Genomic DNA, 16,681 nt, shown 5'->3' with positions numbered 1-16,681 from the left:
TGAGATCATCACGCCCCGGCTGTATGCGCGCGCGCGCACACGCCGCTAGGAAGCCACAGGAGGAATCACGTGGAAGTATCTGTGGGCGAGAGACCGCCTGGGCTCTGCCGCCGGGAAAGCGCCCTCACCCTTCCCCAAAACGCCCCGGAAGTGCTCCCCCTCAGTAATTATGGCCGTAGCACTTGGCGTAAGGGAGGCGGAGCTGCGCCTGCGCAACAAGCTCGACGGGGAAGATGGCGGATGACAAGGTTAGTGGGCCGTGGGGGTGGTCCACAGTCAGGGTGGTCTTCACATCTTTTTAGTCCCGGGGAAAGGTGACACCGGAGCGGCTCAGGTGTGGAGTTGCCCCTTGTTTTTCCTGTGGGCGGGCTTTTGCTCACGTGGACGGCCTCAACAGTGTAGAGTAGAGTGGCGGAGCCCTTCACGAGGCAAACAGAGCTGATGATCCTCCAGGCATCCCCTCTGGGGGACCATACGGTCCCTAGTTAGTCACACTCAAACCTTTTCACTTTGACACACTCCCCACTCCGCTCCATTCCGCAGCCCTCCAGTTTTTCTCTCCCAGAGACACGTTTCCAATTCATACTGACAAACCATTCAGACACTCCCTCGCGCATACACTGAATTTCATACTTATATGCGGTCAAAGTCACTCAGTTCATTTACCCGCACTCCTGCAGCCAGCCATGACCCCGCCCCTTCCACCCTCGCGCGCGCGCATAGCCACACATTCAGTTTGGGTTGGCCTTGGGTGGCGAAGGGAGAGAAGCCCGGGCACAAACCAGATTACCCCCAAATTGTCCAGGGAACTGCCTGCAACCATTACGTACCTTTGTGGTCTGGAAGTTCAGCACCACTCACGTTTATTAAGTACTTGCTAGTCCCTGCATTAGGCCTTGGACTCAGTAGACAAGACAGACTGAACCCCAGTCCCAGGTAGCTTATAGTCATTACTACTTTCCTGATTGATCTGATTGAAGGCCCCCTATCTGTCCCTCCCGCCTTCCCTACACACTGCCTACTATATAAAGTTCCTGATGCACATTCCATCTGTCACCCCCTCCCTTGCCCCAGTGTGAATTCTCTCCTTTTCAATGCCCTTTTTCCTTTACCAATATCATCTTAGGAAGCTATTATATGAAGAGGTTTCTCAGGCTCACCCCACCCTCCCTCCTCCCCAGCCTCTGATAGATTTGAGCAGGCGATGGGGCCAGGTCAGTCTGCTGGAGCCAGTCTCTCCCTTGTCCTAGGATTCTCTGCCCAAGCTTAAGGACCTGGCATTTCTCAAGAACCAGCTAGAGCGCCTGCAACAGCGTGTGGAAGACGAAGTCAGCAGTGGTGTGGGCCAGGTAACTGCATCTGACCCCTCCCCACCTAGGCTTCATTGCCCAATATGCTTTTGAATTGGTGGTAGGGATTTATTCAGCAAATGGTTATTGAAGGCCTGTTCTCTGTGACTTCAAGGAAAGTTTCCCTGAGAAAAATGGCACTTGAACTGGGATCTTAAATAGGGATTAACTAGGTGAAGAGGGGAGGAGAGAATATTCCAGGCAGATGGAATAACATATGCAGTGTTCTTGTGATGGGAGTAGCATGATGAACATGGGGGTGAAAGCAGTTCATTTTGCCTGCACTGGTGGGAGACCATGCTAGAAAATGAGAAGCAAGCAGGGTCAGGTTCCTCCGGGACATCTCTGTGGCCTTGTGGCAATAGGGTTCTGTGTTTCGAGCCTCCTAACCCCACGGTTCTGAGATTATGTGATCAGGACTCCTAGGTTATTTTTCTGCCTCCAGAGCCTTGAGAACATCTTTAGAGAGAGTACTGCAACTTTCCAGAGTAAAAAGAAGCAGGTGGAGGGATGCTCTAAGCCCAGCTTGAGTAGCTCCTGGTTAGAGAAGGGGAGAACCTACTGAGTTTCTTCCTGAATCTTCTTCCACAGGATGGCTCGCTCTTGTCCTCCCCATTCCTCAAAGGCTTCCTGGCTGGCTATGTGGTGGCCAAACTGAGGGCATCAGCAGTATTGGGCTTTGCTGTGGGCACCTGCACTGGCATCTACGCAGCTCAGGCATATGCTGTGCCCAATGTGGAGAAGACATTGAGGGACTATCTACGGTCACTGCGCAAAGGGCCTGGCTAGCTCTGGATCCTATGGGGGAGGCAGGATGAACAGCTGGGGCCTGCAGGTGGAAGCCTCTCGACCACAAACACCCTATCTGGCTTCCCCAGCTATCACCCACTTGCTGTCTCCAGTTTTTCTGCCACCTTCATCCTTGCTTCCCTTCCTGCAGAGGGTGGAAAGTGGTGCATCAACCAGCACCCTGGACTCCTCCTCCCCTCCCTGACCCCATGGGACTGATCCCAAGACTATGGCTTCTAAGGCCACCAGACCCTTTCCGCCCTGACTGTGGAGTTTGCGGCGGACTATGATCCTCACTTCTCTCTCTGGCCCGGCACCACGGTCCTGCCTCCTGGGAGCCAACTCCATGTCTTGATCCTCCCAAACGTGTGACAATCCTCACCGCCCCTTGCTCGCTGCACAGGCCACCAGGCTGTGGTGTGGGCATGAGTGTAGAGGACGGGGGTGTCCCAGGCCTGGGCCGTCCCGGGCAGGCCCGCTGGACCCTGATGCTACTCCTGTCCACTACCATGTATGGTGCCCATGCCCCATTGTTGGCACTGTGCCATGTGGATGGCCGAGTGCCCTTCCGACCCTCCTCAGCTGTGCTGCTGACTGAGCTGACCAAGCTGCTGCTGTGCGCCTTCTCCCTCCTGGTGGGCTGGCAAGCATGGCCCCGGGGGCCCCCTCCCTGGCGGCAGGCTGCCCCCTTTGCACTACCAGCCCTGCTCTATGGCGCTAACAATAACCTGGTGATCTATCTTCAACGATACATGGACCCCAGCACCTATCAGGTGCTGAGCAATCTCAAGATTGGAAGCACAGCCCTATTCTACTGCCTCTGCCTCCGGCACCGCCTCTCTGCACGCCAGGGCTTAGCACTGCTGCTGCTGATGGCAGCAGGGGCCTGCTATGCAGCTGGTGGCCTCCAGGACCCTGGGAACACCCTTCCCGGGCCCCCTCCGGCAGCTGCGGCTGGCCCCATGCCCCTGCATATCACTCCACTAGGACTGCTGCTCCTCGTCCTGTACTGCCTCATCTCAGGCCTGTCATCCGTGTACACAGAGCTGCTCATGAAGCGACAGCGGCTGCCTCTGGCACTTCAGAACCTCTTCCTTTACACTTTCGGTGTGCTCCTGAACCTAGGTCTGCATGCAGGTGGCGGCCCGGGCCCAGGCCTCCTGGAGGGCTTCTCAGGATGGGCAGCACTCGTGGTACTGAGCCAGGCAGTAAATGGACTGCTCATGTCAGCTGTCATGAAGCACGGCAGCAGCATCACTCGGCTCTTCGTGGTGTCCTGCTCACTGGTGGTCAACGCTGTGCTCTCCGCAGCCCTGCTGCGGCTACAGCTCACAGCTGCCTTCTTCCTGGCCACACTGCTCATTGGTCTGGCAGTGCACCTGTACTATGGCAGCCACTAGCCCCTGACCACCTCCACCCTGACTCCTGACTCTGGAGATTGGGTGTCACTCTGAGAGCCACCTACCAGCCCCCTTTCCCTCAGCAGCCCTGTATCAAGTGCCTTGTGAGAAAACCTGGGGAAGAGAGAGCAGCCAGATGGGTGGATGAAGGTGTACCCCTTATAGACATGTAGAGTGGGTTTGGTTAAGGAAGTGAAACTCTTAAACATCCTCCCCCCCAAGTTCTTCTAGACTAAGGAATTAAGGGAGCATCAACACTTAGGCCTGAGAAATGACCCCATCCCTGATAGAGCAGGTTCCCTGCTATCCTGCATGAATGTAGTTGCTTAAAGTGGGGCATGGGCAACAGTTGATATTCCTTGCCTACTGTGGCCACCCCAGCAGACCCACTGCCCCCAGGCCTGGTGCCAGCTGCCCAGCCCAGCTGTGGCGCATGATTCCCCCGTAAAGGATACTCGCTCCCCACTGTCCTGCAGGAAAACTCAATTGCCACAGGCTCCACACCCATCACCTGGGCCATTCTGCCAAGGTCCCATAGCTCCAGCAGCACCTGAAGACAGTATACCCCTGCTCTCTCCACACCCAGCCTTTATTCTGGAAACCCCAGAGGGGCTGGGGCTTGACTCATCTCAGGAAATGTTGCCCCTGGACCCTGGCTTAAGTCTATACTCCCAACCTCTCTACTCACCCAAAGACCCTCTTGGAGCCCAGCGACCCCCTCTACAGCTCCTAGGAGTTACAGTCCTTCCTACTCTAGGTCCTGCCCCTGCCTAGCAGTGTCCCAGTTCCCAACAGCCACAGAAGCTCTGCACAGAGTGACCTGGGACCAGCACAGGGAAACTTGTATAGCTCAATCAGTGTCAGACTGCATAAGCAATAAGGTCTTAATAAAGCATTCTGGAGTGTAGGCGATTCCTACAATCGGCCATGATTGTCCTGTGTTTTCTGTGTTGCATAGCTCCTCTCAAACAATTTTGTTCCCCTGGCACCCTTAGTATCTTAATCCTGGGGTAACTTATAGACTAGAAGCAAAGGCTGTTTTTTTCCCCCACTGTTGCCAGCAGCATTATTTCCTCTGAGGGCTCCATGGAGCCAAGACTGTTCTCTGTCACAGAGCTTTTGAAATTTTCCTGAAGCACAAAACTTGGTTGCTGGGGGATCTGGAGGCATCTTGGGGATAGAAGGCACTACGCCCAACAGGACAAACTAGACTCTAGGCCAGAAAACTCTTCAAGATTCAATGTGGTTATAACTCTCATTTCCTCTGGATCCGTCACTGATATTCCTGCCTATCATCTGATCTCATGGTAGAATATCAAGTAAAATTGTGGGGGTTTTTTAAAGTCCCAGGTCTACTGAAGCAGAATCTTAGTGAGTTTGGGAATCATTTTTTCTCTTTTTTTAAAGCGGCGCCCTAGGTGATTCTGATGCACACTGCAGCTTGTGAACCACTGTCTGCTGTGTGGAGCTACAGCCAACTAAACCTGAGTTTGAATTCTGCCTCTGTCACTAGCTGACTGTCCTTGGGCAGATACTTAACCTCTTCTAGCTTTAGTTGTCTTAGCTCTGAAATGGGGGCCAATGGTACCTTACAATTATTTTGGGTAGTAGAAAAGGCTAAATGAAATCACGGATATTAGGCACTTAGCAGGGACCGGTACAATGAGACCTGGTTAGTAATGGTATTAATTACAATGAAGGTTAGCTTTGCTATTGTGTCCCAACTTCCTCTTTCTTCTAGGACCCTTAAGAAGGAGAGCGGGATCTGGCTGGGTGGCTCAACTGGGTAGAGAGTTGTCCTAATATGCCAGGGTTGTGGGTTTGATCCCAGGTCAGCACACATACAAGAATCAACCAATGAATGCATAAGTAAGTGGAACAACAAATTGATGTTTCTCTCTAAAATCAATACATAACAAAAAAAGGAGAGAGGAAACTGCCCCCAAGGATTCCTGATCACCAGATTTATCCCCCGGGCAAGGCTCCAGCATGACAGCATGACTTCCCCAGCCCCCAGCCTAGTCTGCAGCCTGCCGAAGCTGCTGGTTCTGGGCTTGGAGCTCCTGGTTCTGTGCAGCCAAACTGATGGTGTCTTGCAGGATGCCAGCCAGCAGGCTGCGGTGGTGCTGCTCTGTGGCCATGGTCTGTTCCTCCCACAGCCCCCGCCAGGCTTGGAACACCTGTGCCCAGATTCCAAGATGTCTTGTCAGTTAGCCAGCCTGGTAACCAGCTCGAGGCCTGTCCTCTTTCCCCACTGACCTGTAACACGTGACGTGTCCGAGCTCGGGTGGCCTGCACATGCAGGTCATAGAGGGCTATCAGGTCCTGCTCCGCAGTGTCCCGCTCTGCCTTAAGAGCCTCCAGCTGGTGTCTCAGCACTGTCTGCTCCTGGTGCCATCGCTGTCTCTTCTTGGAGGCCTTAAGTGATAATATAGTCAGCCCTTTGTATCTGCAACCTGTTCCCGGATTCACCCAACCGTGGGTTGAAATTTTATTTTTTTAAATGTTCCTTTATTGCTGATGTAGTTAGGTCCACAGTGTCTGCATGTCTGAACTGAACATGTACAAAGTGTTTTTTCTTGTCACTATTCCCTAAACAATACAGTATAACTATTTACATAACATTTACATTGTATTAAGTATAATAAGTAATCTAGAGATGATAGTACAGGGAGGATGTGTGTAGGTTACATGCAAATACTGTGCCATTTTATATAAGGGACTTGAGCATCCATGAATTTTGGTATCCGCGGGGGTCCTAGAACCACTCCTCTCTGGATACCAAGGGATGACTTTTTCTTGAGTGCCACCTTTGTGCCCGCTCTGTCCTACGTACTTCATGTGTATGATTTCATTTTAACCATTGATAACCCTATAAGGTAGTTGTCATTTTACAAATTTGGAAACTGGATCAGAGGAGTGACTTAATGTGCCCAAATTCACATGGCGTGTGAGGGGCAGAGCTGAGATGACATGCCTTTCAAGGGTTCACCATCATCCTCAGGGTAAAGCCCACATCCAGAGGCATGGCACATACTAACCTCTTTAGCCTTGCCTCTGACCATGCACCTGCCAGGCTCCAGTCAGGTGGACAGTTTGCAATACCCAGGACACATTTTGCCATTGCTTCCCTGTGGATCTTTGTTCATACAATATCGTCCTCTCTTAGAACATGTGTTTCTCCACCCCACCCCCAACCCCATGCACATAAGTTTTGTTTCTTAATTTATTCAAACCAGTAATATTTACTGAGTAGCTCTGTGTGATGGGCACAGAGTCCCCCTGGGGGGCTCAGAGTCTAATGAATCCCTCTGGCTGATTTATTTGTCCTTTAATTCTCAGCTTGGATACCATCTTCTCTGATCCACTCCGGCCTGGGTCAGGTACACCTCTTTCTCCCCCTAGCTCCCCTCATCACAACACTTAACACTGAGAACTGCCTCATCTACGCCCCACACAGCTGTGAGGACCAGGAGAGGGGCTATGGCCCAGTCTGTTGGATCTCTGCTCCAGCACACTGCCTGGCCCAATCAGAAGAGGCTCAAGTCCCCTCCATGACCCTCCTTACCTCTTCTCCAGCCACCAGGCTTTTGACCTGGTCTCCTGCCTCCTCCTCCTCCTGTTCCAAATTCTTCAGTTCCTCTTGGATCCAAATTTGGTGCTTTTCTCGCAGTCTCTGCCTCCGAGCCTGGGCCAGGAAGAACTGCAGGGACACATCTGGGGCCTGCCGGGCCTAGGTGCCATCAGTCTAGGCTCAGCCAGAAGCCCATGTATGCACACGGCATTGGGACATAAGACCCAATATTTCCAACAGAATCCCATTGCCAGGGCTACTCCAAGAACTACATCCCAGACTAACTGGCCTGGAAGAGTCTGTAGTCTGTACAGAGACTTGGAGGCCATGGGGCGAGAGGAAAAGTATTGACTCTGCCAATAGATGCCACGGAGGCCCTAAGAATTGCATACTCCTAATCCAACCCAGTAGGCAAACAGTCCCTTTCTGTGGCCCTCCCTCAGGGATCCAGTAGACCTTCAGGTCCTTTAATTGCCAGGAGTTCCATATTTCTCCCTGACGTTGGGGCAGGGTAAGCCGGAGACATGTGAACTGCTCTCTGCAGCTCTGCAACTCTTCACTCCCTCAACGCCTTCCCATATTTCTGGGGCACGTGAGGATACCTGTTCCTCAGAGTCCCTGAGAGTATGCCTTTGGTGGAGCCCAGGTCCTAGAGATGCTGTTCTTCCTGCCGCTGGTGGAAAATGCAATTAAGCACATAGAAGGTGAAGAGCTCCAACTCCGCCCCCAAGCCCCAGACCCACCTTGGGGTTCCCCCTGGAGGCTTGGGCTGTGGCTTGCTTCTGAACTTATCACCTGCTGAGAAGATATTGGGAATGGCAAGTCCACACTCTTCCTCGCAGCGAAGACTGAGGCAAGCTCGGGGCTTTGAAATCAGGTCAGGGTCCCAGCCTCTCCTTTCTTAGCTGTATAACCTCAGGCAGGTGACTAGTGTGAGCCACCATTTTTCTTCATCCATAACATAGAGCTGATTAAAGTTGTAGAGAGTATGGAATGGGACAAGGCACCCTAAGCACTGAGCAGCGACAGGCACTGCTCAGTAAATGGGAGCTTACCTGCTTAATTCCCAAGGCCCAGGGCTGTAAAAACAAGTTGGAAGTAATCGTGAAAAGGAAAACACCAGGAGAAACCGGTCCAGGCAGCCTCCCAGCCACCCTGTGGCAAATCATGGGAGATAGCGCCCCCTTCGGCACAAGAGTGGGCTTGCGTCCTGAGAGGGTGCAAGCACCAGATTGAGGGAAAGGACTTGGGCATTTGCACCTATGCTGCCTTGGATCATCCCAGTGACCCTGGGATACTCTTTCTCTGAGCCTCAGTTTGCTCAACTGAAAAGTGGGAGCAACGTTGTCCTCCCTGCTTGAAATACTTCTGCGGCTTCCTTTTGACCTTCAAGATTAAGTCCAAACATCTACAAAGCCCTGTGTGACCTGGCCCCCACTTCCCTCTCTAATTCTTCTCCCCTGACTCTCGTCCCCAAACTCTATCTTCCAACAAATGTAGCCACTTGCAGTCCCCCAAAGAGATCAAGCCCCATGTACCCCTGAAACTGTTCTTGTTATTTTCTCTGCCTCAGGTGCTCTTCACTCATTGCTGGCCACCTCCGCCAGGAACCAGCTTCCCCTGAAGTCTTCCGTCCCTTTCTTGCCAAACTAACTTAGATGCCCCACAGAACCCGGTGCTGATAAGCCCTTTAGAGCACTGATATGTTGTAATTGTTTCCGCACATTGTAAACTCCATGAGGACAGGGATTTCCTAGGGCCTTCGTGGCACTGTGCCCAGCACACAGTGAGTGGTCAATAAATGTTTGGGAATCAATAAATTGATGAGTAAAGGAAGGGCCCCCTCATAGTGCTCTGTAAACAGAGGGAAGGAAGGCAGGTGTCAGAGGGGCTCCTAAGAGGCTGGATAAAAAGACATACCTGTGGTTCTGAGAGCAGCACAGCCTCAGCTTTGACCCCTTTGAGCATGCAGCTTCCCAGGCGCCGGCTCCAGGCTTTTACCACCTATGGAGAAATGGCTCAAGGTGCGCTCTGGCCACTGCTGGCCCAGACACCTGCAGAGCTCACCTTGCTCACCTGCAACTCCCGCAGTGCCCTGCCCAGCTGGGTGAGCCCAGCATCTGTCAGGGGGTCCCCAAGAAGGCCTGAACGCAGGCTCTTCAGGCCAGCCCGGCGGGCTCGGGCCTCTTCTGCTGCATCCCACAGGGTCGGCTTCACCTGTTTCACCTGCATTCTCCTTCCTGCGGCCCCCAAGAGAGCAGCCTGGAGCAAGCTCAGGGAGCAGCCTAGCAAGAGGACACTCAGAGTGAACTGCTCCTTCCTCTGGAATCCAAAGCTTACTGCCTCTAGTAGTTTTAATTTTGATTAATAGCAGTATTCATCAAACAGCTAACACCGATCAGGCTTGATTACATGTGCTCGATGTCACTGTGCTAAGGCTTTCTCTGGGTGCCTTTTACCCATGCAACACTCAATGAGGGAACAACTCTAAAATTTTTATCCTGCCGCGCCCCCCCCCCCCCCCCCCCGGGTTCCAGATGAGGCAACTAAGGCTCAGAGAGGTCAAGCAACTTCCTGGTGACAAGCAGAGCTGAAAGTCAAGCCCAGGTCTGTCTGACACTAAAGCCTGTGCCCTTAATCGTGATACCAAACTGGCCTGTAAGCATGTGCCTGTCCCTCACTGCTTTGTCCTTGAGGGTGTGAACTGCCCCAGCTTATCCTGCACATTCCACAGGACCTCTCACACGGGAGGTCTGGGCATGTGTTGGCCAAATGAGTGTGTCAGGGGCCAGAGTTTTGTGTTTAATGGGTGCCTTTCCTTCTCTCATGCTCCCTTTCCTCATCTGTAAATTAGATCTGCCTCATGGGGTTTTAGTAAGAACCAAAGGTATTAGTCAGTGTAAAAAAGCTTGGTAAACTGTTGAAGGCCTCTGAAGGGTGGGGGTTGCTTTTACTATTGGCCCTGCCTCTGCAGAATTCTGCAGGCTGGCCACCCTGGGACCTTTCCGAATCCTGTCCGTTGCAGAGTCAGGCTGTCTCTGGGCTAGGGTGGGGCTTTGGCTGGTTGGGTGAGAAGGTGGAACAGGCGTAAGGCCGGACCCCAGAGCTTCCCAAGGAACCCCACACCGTCCCCCAGGCCACCTTGAGGGTCCAAGCGAAGAAGAAGACCACTGTAGTTGTTTCCTTCCAGGAGCCATGAGACAACCCAGGGCAGAGAGCCCTCCTCCTCCTCAGCAAGCTCACCCGCCAACACCTGCAGCAGGGGGCAGTCTCTGCCAAAGGAAGAAACTGTCCCAATCACACTCTGATGGAAAGTTAGACTATTTCCAGTAATTTCTGTGCAACATCCCACAGATTTGCAACCTTGTATGGATTTTTATTTGATTATTATTATTTAATTACACTTGCATCCAGAATGTTCAATGAGCTCTTACACCTCAATAAGAAAAAGACAACCCAGTTTTAAAATGGCAAAGCATTTTTGACATCCACAAAAATGGCAGAGTAGGGAATCAACCTTGCTAGAATTCTGGGAGAAAGGCAACTTCCATATGGTAAGAGACTTTTGTGACGTTTTAACTTACCCTAGCCCTAACCTCCTCCCCAGAACAGAAGTGGTCTTGTAGACAACAGCCCACATCTCTGGTGAGGGTGCCTAGTTCTGGAGGGAGCAGAGCAGATCTTGTTCCCAAGGAATTGTGTTTATCTGTTTTGACTGGTTGGCGTTTCCCCCAAAGCACTGACAAAAGGGGCTTTCCTTTGTTTCACTTACCTTGGAACTCTTTCAGGGCAGAGCAGCTACACCAGAGAACATAAAACATTGAAAACATTGTTTTAAAAACATAACCCCCCCAAAACATTGGAAGATGAAAGAACAACCAAAAATAACAGTAGGAGTAAACAATAGATACATGAACAGATTCAAAGGAAAAGTTGGAGAGTGAGATTTGGGGGAAATAAGGACTTTAAAAAGTTCCCATGTGTACTGGGAAACCTAGAAAGTCATGCATGTGTTTTGGCTCAGAGGTTAGAGCGTCAGCCCACAGACTGAAGGGTCCGGGTTCAATTCCGGCCAAGGGCATGTACCTCAGTTGCAGGCTCCACCCTAGTCGGGGTGCGCGCAAGAGGCAGCCAACCGATGTGTCTCTCCCACATCAATGTTTCTCTCTCCCTCTCCTCCTTCCACTCTCTGGAAAGGCAATGGAAAAAATATCCTCAGGTGAATATTAAAAAAAGAAAGAAAGTCATGCAAGTGCCCAGGGCAGGCTGGACGCTCAAAAAAGCCCTGAGAAGACCATAAGCTTTCACCTCTGGCTGATTTTTAGGCTCAGTAAAAGCCAGAAGTGAGGCTAAGCGGGAACTATAAGTGGCCTAAGCATAGGACTGACCCAACCTAGAGCCAATCTGTAGAAACCTGGGGGATTTCTTCTTTCCTTGTTCTCCTCACCCTACCCCTCCTCCTGCTTCTCATTCCCTTTCCTTTCTCTCTTTCTTCCTTTTTTAAAATAAGGGGGTTTTGTTTGTTTGATTTTTCTCCCAGGAGTTTAAGGAATTCTGTCAGGCTAACCACTAAGATTAGAATGGAGACTTTGATGACCACAAAGAATACAGCCTTTGCAAAAGTTGTTCGGAAAGCTAACTAAGCAAACAGATGGCTCCATCCCACGACAAGCTGCAATGCAAACCCTGGAGAGGAGGGCGGGTCTGGTGTTTAGAGTTACCACATCACCATAATAAAAATGTGAGAGCACTAAGGGGAAGGATGGAGACTCAAGAGACCAACACAATGGAGAATTCAATCTTTGCAAACAATACTCAGATTGGCCAGTTTCCAACAAAAAAATATGAGGCAGGCAAAGAAACAAGAAAGTATGGCTCATTCATACATAGGGGAAAAAATGGAATTAACAGAAACTATCTGGACATTAATTCACCAGATGAAGACTGTAATTCAGCTATCTTAAATATGCTCAGGAAACAAAAGAAAATCAAGACAATGATGTCTCAGTGAATAGAGAATATCAATAGAAGGGACAGAAGTTATTTTTTTAAAAAAATAGAAACTCTAGAGCTGAAAAGTGCAAAAACAAATTAAAAATCCACTAGAGGGCAGATTTGAGCAGGTGCAAGAAAGAATCCCAACCAATTTAAAGATACAGTAGGTCAAATTATCTGGTCTGAGGAGCAGAAGGAAAAAAGAATGAAGGAAAATGAGTCTAAGAGACCTGTGGGATGACATCAAGTATACAAACCTGCATAATGGGAGCCCATAGCGAGAAGAGAGAGAGAAAGGGGCAGAAAAGATATTTGAGGAAAAACTGCTCAAAAACTCCCCAAGTTTTATGAAAGATATGATGACTCTATACAACCAAGAAGTTCAAAAAATTCCAATGAGGATGAACTCCAAGAGATACACACCAAGACACTTTTTAATCAAAGTGTCAAATGCCAAAGTCAGCCCTGGCTGGTGTGGCTCAGTTGTTAGAGTGTCAGCCCATGCTCCAAGGGGTCAGGGGCTTCGATTTCCAGTCAAGGACACGTAATACCTGGGTTGCAGGTTCAGTCCCTGGTCCGGTTGGGGGGTGTGCAGGAGGCAACCAATCGATGTATCTCTCTCACATTGATGTTTCTCCCTCTCTCTCTCTCCCTCTCTCTCTGTCTCTGTCTCTGTCTCTCTCTCTCTGCCCCCTCTCTATCTCTCCCTTCCACTCTCTCTAAAAATCAATGGGAAAAAAATGTCCTCAGTGAGGATTAACAACAAAAAAAGCCAAAGTCAGAGAGAATCTTGAAAACAGCAAGAGAGAAGCAACTTGTTATGTATAAGAGATCCTCAATAAGACTGAAAAACAAATTTCTCATCTAAAACTACGGAGGCCAGCCCGGTGCGCATGGCTCGGCGGTTGAGCATCAATCTATGATCCAGGAGACTGCGGTTTGATTCCCGGTCAGGGCACATGCCAGGGGCTGAGGGCTCGATCCCCAGCGGGGGGTGCAGGAGGCAGCCGATCAATGACTCTCTCATCATGGATGTTTCTGACTCTCTCTCTCTCGCCCCCCCCTTCCTCTCTCTGAAATCAATAAAGATATATTAAAAACAGCAACAACAACAACAAAACTATGGAGGCCAGAATGCAGTAAGATGACATGTTTAAAGCTCTGAAAGAAACTAAGAATTCTATATCTGGCAAAAACTATCCTTCAAAAATGTAGGAAAAATTAAGATATTCCCAGATAAGCAAAAGCAGAAGGAGCTCATTGCTAGTAGACCTGCCTTACAAGAAATGCTAAGGAGAGTCCTTTGGCCTGCTGGAGGTGAGGAAAGGAGAAGACTCAGATGCTGCTCTGAATCTCGACATCCATATTTCAGTCACCACCACCCCGCCCCAAAGCTGTCAGACTTACAGAGCTCCTGGGAGCTGCAAGATCCTCAAGGCCCCTCGCCATACACTCTGAGTCCCAGGACCTTTAGGAGGGTCAGGCCCTGGGCGGGACATAGTGACAGTAAGCAGAGAGCAGGCCCTGTGGAGGAGAGGCTAGGATCAGGCCACATGTCTAAGAGGGAGGAAGTGACAGGTGCCCTCTTGTCCTTACCTGCCTTCACCCCTTGTGGCCTGAAAGTACAGTTCTGAGGCAGCTCTTGAGTCAGACACCTCCACTTCATTGGCGTCTTGCACCACCCTGGGGGAAGGGGAGGCTGAGCTCAGCTCTTAGGCACCAGAGTTCCCCAGAACTTCTGCCTGGGGAGCCCATGGGGGTCCCAAAGCCTGTAAGAATTATCCCCAAGGCTCCAAGATCACTATATCCCCTAAAAGCCTTCATGACCTTATTTTTTGTCCTGTCATCTGCCCAGTGAGGCAACCAGGGTAGTTGGGATTGCTCCCATCTTACAGATGGAGAAACTGAACTAAGTTGTGCTCGGAGAGAGGCTTGCATCACCCAGAATGATAATGACTGAGTTAAAGAGGTTTAAGTGGATGGGTGAGAGGAGCGAGAGGAATGGGGATCTAGGATGAAGGGAAGAGGGTGAGAAGGAGTCCTGGGAGCAAACTTGAGCTCTCTAAGCATGACCCCAAACTCAGAGCTTCCCTCCTCTAGGGTGGCAGTGGGGAGAAACCTCCAAGGGCCTGGTTTGGGGGTGTCGACCCTGCCTTAGTACAAGCATCCTTGGACCCTGTTGGGCCCTGGGCACTCACAAGCCCAGAGGGGCCACATCCAGCACCGACAGGTTCTCTGTCCCTGGAGAGAGCAGGTCCCGAATCTTCCCACTGGGGCTGAGCTGGGGTCAAACAAACACAACAGCTGTTACAAACTGAGCCTTTCCCCAGCCTTCAGCTCACATGATCCTCACGCCGGAGCCCTGCGGGCCAAGCAAGACACCAAAATTCAGCCATTTCAGGCAGGAAAAAGGGGACCCCAGAAAGGCAAGCCCACACTGGTGAGCCACACCCAAGCTCTTCTGGCTGCCCTCCAGCCTCAGGCTCTTTCTGCAGCATCACCAAAGCCTTGGCTCCTCAGGTCTCCCTTTCCTCCAGGGTCTCACCTGCACCAGGCTAAGAGTACTAAGCACAGGATCAGAGCTCCCAAGAGGCAGAGCTTCCTCAAACAGCATCTGCAGCAGCTAAAGTGGGGGGGAAAAGAGGTTCAATGGGGATTGAGAAATAATTGAGAAAGGGATTGACCAAAAAAAAGTCTTTCAAGATTTTCTAAGGGTGAAGTGCCCTATGCTTGGTGTTGGGGAAACTGTGCCCAGGACAGAAACAGGTGGAGGCCCCAAGTTCACAGCAAGCTAAACAAGTGAGAGACATTTTCAGCGGGACCTGTTGTTTGCTAGGGCAGGGGCCCATGACAAGGTTCTGAGGCAGCTATTTTGATTTGGGGGCATTTTGATGAAGCCCCAAAACACAAAACTTTATTATTATTATCACAAAGTTTATTATCATTATTAGTATTATCAAGAACTGTGAAAATTATTTGATATTTGATCCTTGCATATCCCCACTCCCTGACCCTCACCCCATCAGCCCCAGCCTCCTACCTCCTCTGATCTCTCAACAGCTGGATAAATTGACCCAGGCCAAACATCCTGTATGGATCACAGGGGCCCCAAGGAGGGGTACCTAGTTCAGCTATGGTGGGAAAGGAAGGTTCTCGAAGGTCCCCTCGAGAAGGCAACACCCGAGCCTCATGATTACCTGTACCTGTGGCTCCTCTGGGACTCACCTGAGGCACGAGCCGGGGTGCCTCTGTTTCCCGACCCCGAAGCAACAGGGCCACATTGTACCCTCGGCCCACAGAGCCCAGTGCGGGCTGGACTCGAGCTAGCAGCTCCTGCTCTGCCTCCTGCAGGGAGACACAGGCACAGGCCCCTGTCTCGGGTGCCCTGACCCAGACCGGCCTGAGCAAAGGGCTCTGGAAGGACTCAGTACCCCAGGCTCCAGGCCTGAGGGCTCCCATCTTCCTCCCATCACCCCCTCAGACCCCCCTACCTGAGCAGCATCAGAGCCCAGGACTCTGTCAAAGGTGACGCATTGTTCCTGTGGGCAGGGCTGGGGTCAGCAGTGTCACTCCCCTCTTCCCCTGCCCCACCCACACTTCACCCCCTCTCCACCTGTGTCTCCAGAGTCCCTGGCCGAAGCAGGCGGATGCTGTTGGACCCCTCCAGAAGAAGGGTGGGGTGACAGGTCTCCTCGGGGCCTAGGAGAGGTGGACTTCCTATCAGCTCTCATGAGGGGAACTGGGCTCCCAGAACTCGTGAGTCCTGCCCTCAGCCTTTGCCTCGGTTTCCTATCCGGAGGCGGCCTAGCCCTCTCCCTCCCCAAGAGGCTCTCCCACGGGCACTGCCTCTGATGGTGAGCCTGCGGCTTCCTACCTGGCTGGCTCCCCCGCTCCACCTCCACCACCGCGGTGAGCATGGCCTGCGGTTGAGCGAGGGCGGGCCAGCCCCAGGCCTGGGCGCCTCTCCACCCCGGGGCTTCCGTGCCTCTCAGGTTCCCCTCAATAATTCATCTCCGATAGGGATCTCTGGGCAGGGCCTCTAAATAACCTCAAAGGTACGACAGTCCCCTCTCCTCTGAGTTAGTCAGAACATTGCATGGGATTCTGTTTTCCGCTCATGAAAGATGTTCCACATACCTACTTGTGTAGAGAATTATCTAGTGAAACCAGGCCCCCGGCTTCAGCAATGATCAGCGTAGGGCCAGGCTTACTCCCCCGTTCCCCTCCCCACCCCAAAGGATTCTTTAGAAGCAAATCCCAGATGTCTTATTATTTCATCCATAGCTATTTCAGTATATATTTCTAAAAGGTCATCACCCTTTAAAAAGATAACAGCTTTATTTAGATACAATTCACATCCCATACAATTCACCCACCTCAAGTACACATTTCAATGGCTTTCGGTATGTTTTCAGATACACATAACTAGCGCCATAGTTAATTCTAGAGCCTTTCCATCACTTTATGAAGAAACTTGGTTCCCTTTCCTATCACCTGCTTCCTCGCCGCCCCCTTCCATCCCTACTCACTAATCCTCTGTCTCTGTAGATTTGCCTATTCTGAACTTTCATATA

General features: G+C 51.3%; 3 protein-coding genes across 3 annotated transcripts; 2 read left to right on the top strand and 1 right to left on the bottom strand.

Moving 5' to 3' along the window:
* Nucleotides 1-163: 163 nt before the first annotated feature.
* Nucleotides 164-4,464, top strand: LOC308556847 (SLC35A4 upstream microprotein). The gene is made up of 3 exons (XM_081136533.1): nt 164-248; nt 1,251-1,349; nt 1,941-4,464. Exons 1-3 carry the CDS (start codon nt 234-236, stop codon nt 2,136-2,138), a joined length of 312 nt encoding a protein of 103 aa, XP_080992659.1. The 5' UTR covers nt 164-233; the 3' UTR covers nt 2,139-4,464.
* On the top strand, nt 2,564-4,464 carry SLC35A4 (solute carrier family 35 member A4; the record flags this gene model as incomplete). The annotated part of the gene is made up of 1 exon (XM_081136529.1): nt 2,564-4,464. One exon carries the CDS (start codon nt 2,564-2,566, stop codon nt 3,536-3,538), a length of 975 nt encoding a protein of 324 aa, XP_080992655.1. The 3' UTR covers nt 3,539-4,464.
* A 1,092-nt stretch (nt 4,465-5,556) lies between these two features.
* LOC308555648 (uncharacterized protein) lies at nt 5,557-16,024 on the bottom strand (the record flags this gene model as incomplete). The annotated part of the gene is made up of 15 exons (XM_081134029.1): nt 5,557-5,718; nt 5,798-5,956; nt 7,107-7,262; nt 7,715-7,785; nt 7,856-7,907; nt 8,168-8,191; nt 9,033-9,116; nt 9,189-9,397; nt 10,239-10,384; nt 13,704-13,790; nt 14,306-14,388; nt 14,653-14,730; nt 15,333-15,452; nt 15,721-15,806; nt 15,982-16,024. 15 exons carry the CDS (start codon nt 16,022-16,024, stop codon nt 5,557-5,559), a joined length of 1,560 nt encoding a protein of 519 aa, XP_080990155.1.
* Nucleotides 16,025-16,681: the final 657 nt, after the last annotated feature.

The sequence above is a fragment of the Miniopterus schreibersii genome (assembly GCF_964146895.1).
Source record: "Miniopterus schreibersii genome assembly, chromosome: 4".
NCBI lineage: Eukaryota > Metazoa > Chordata > Mammalia > Chiroptera > Miniopteridae > Miniopterus > Miniopterus schreibersii.
The sequence above is the reverse complement of the archived record's forward strand: the minus strand, read 5'-3'. Positions and strand labels throughout refer to the sequence as shown.

Excerpts from the sequence above, each read along its gene's own strand:
- LOC308556847 (XM_081136533.1), top strand. Across the intron at positions 1,350-1,940 it reads TCAGCAGTGGTGTGGGCCAG|GATGGCTCGCTCTTGTCCTC; the intron begins GTAACTGCATCT and ends CTTCTTCCACAG.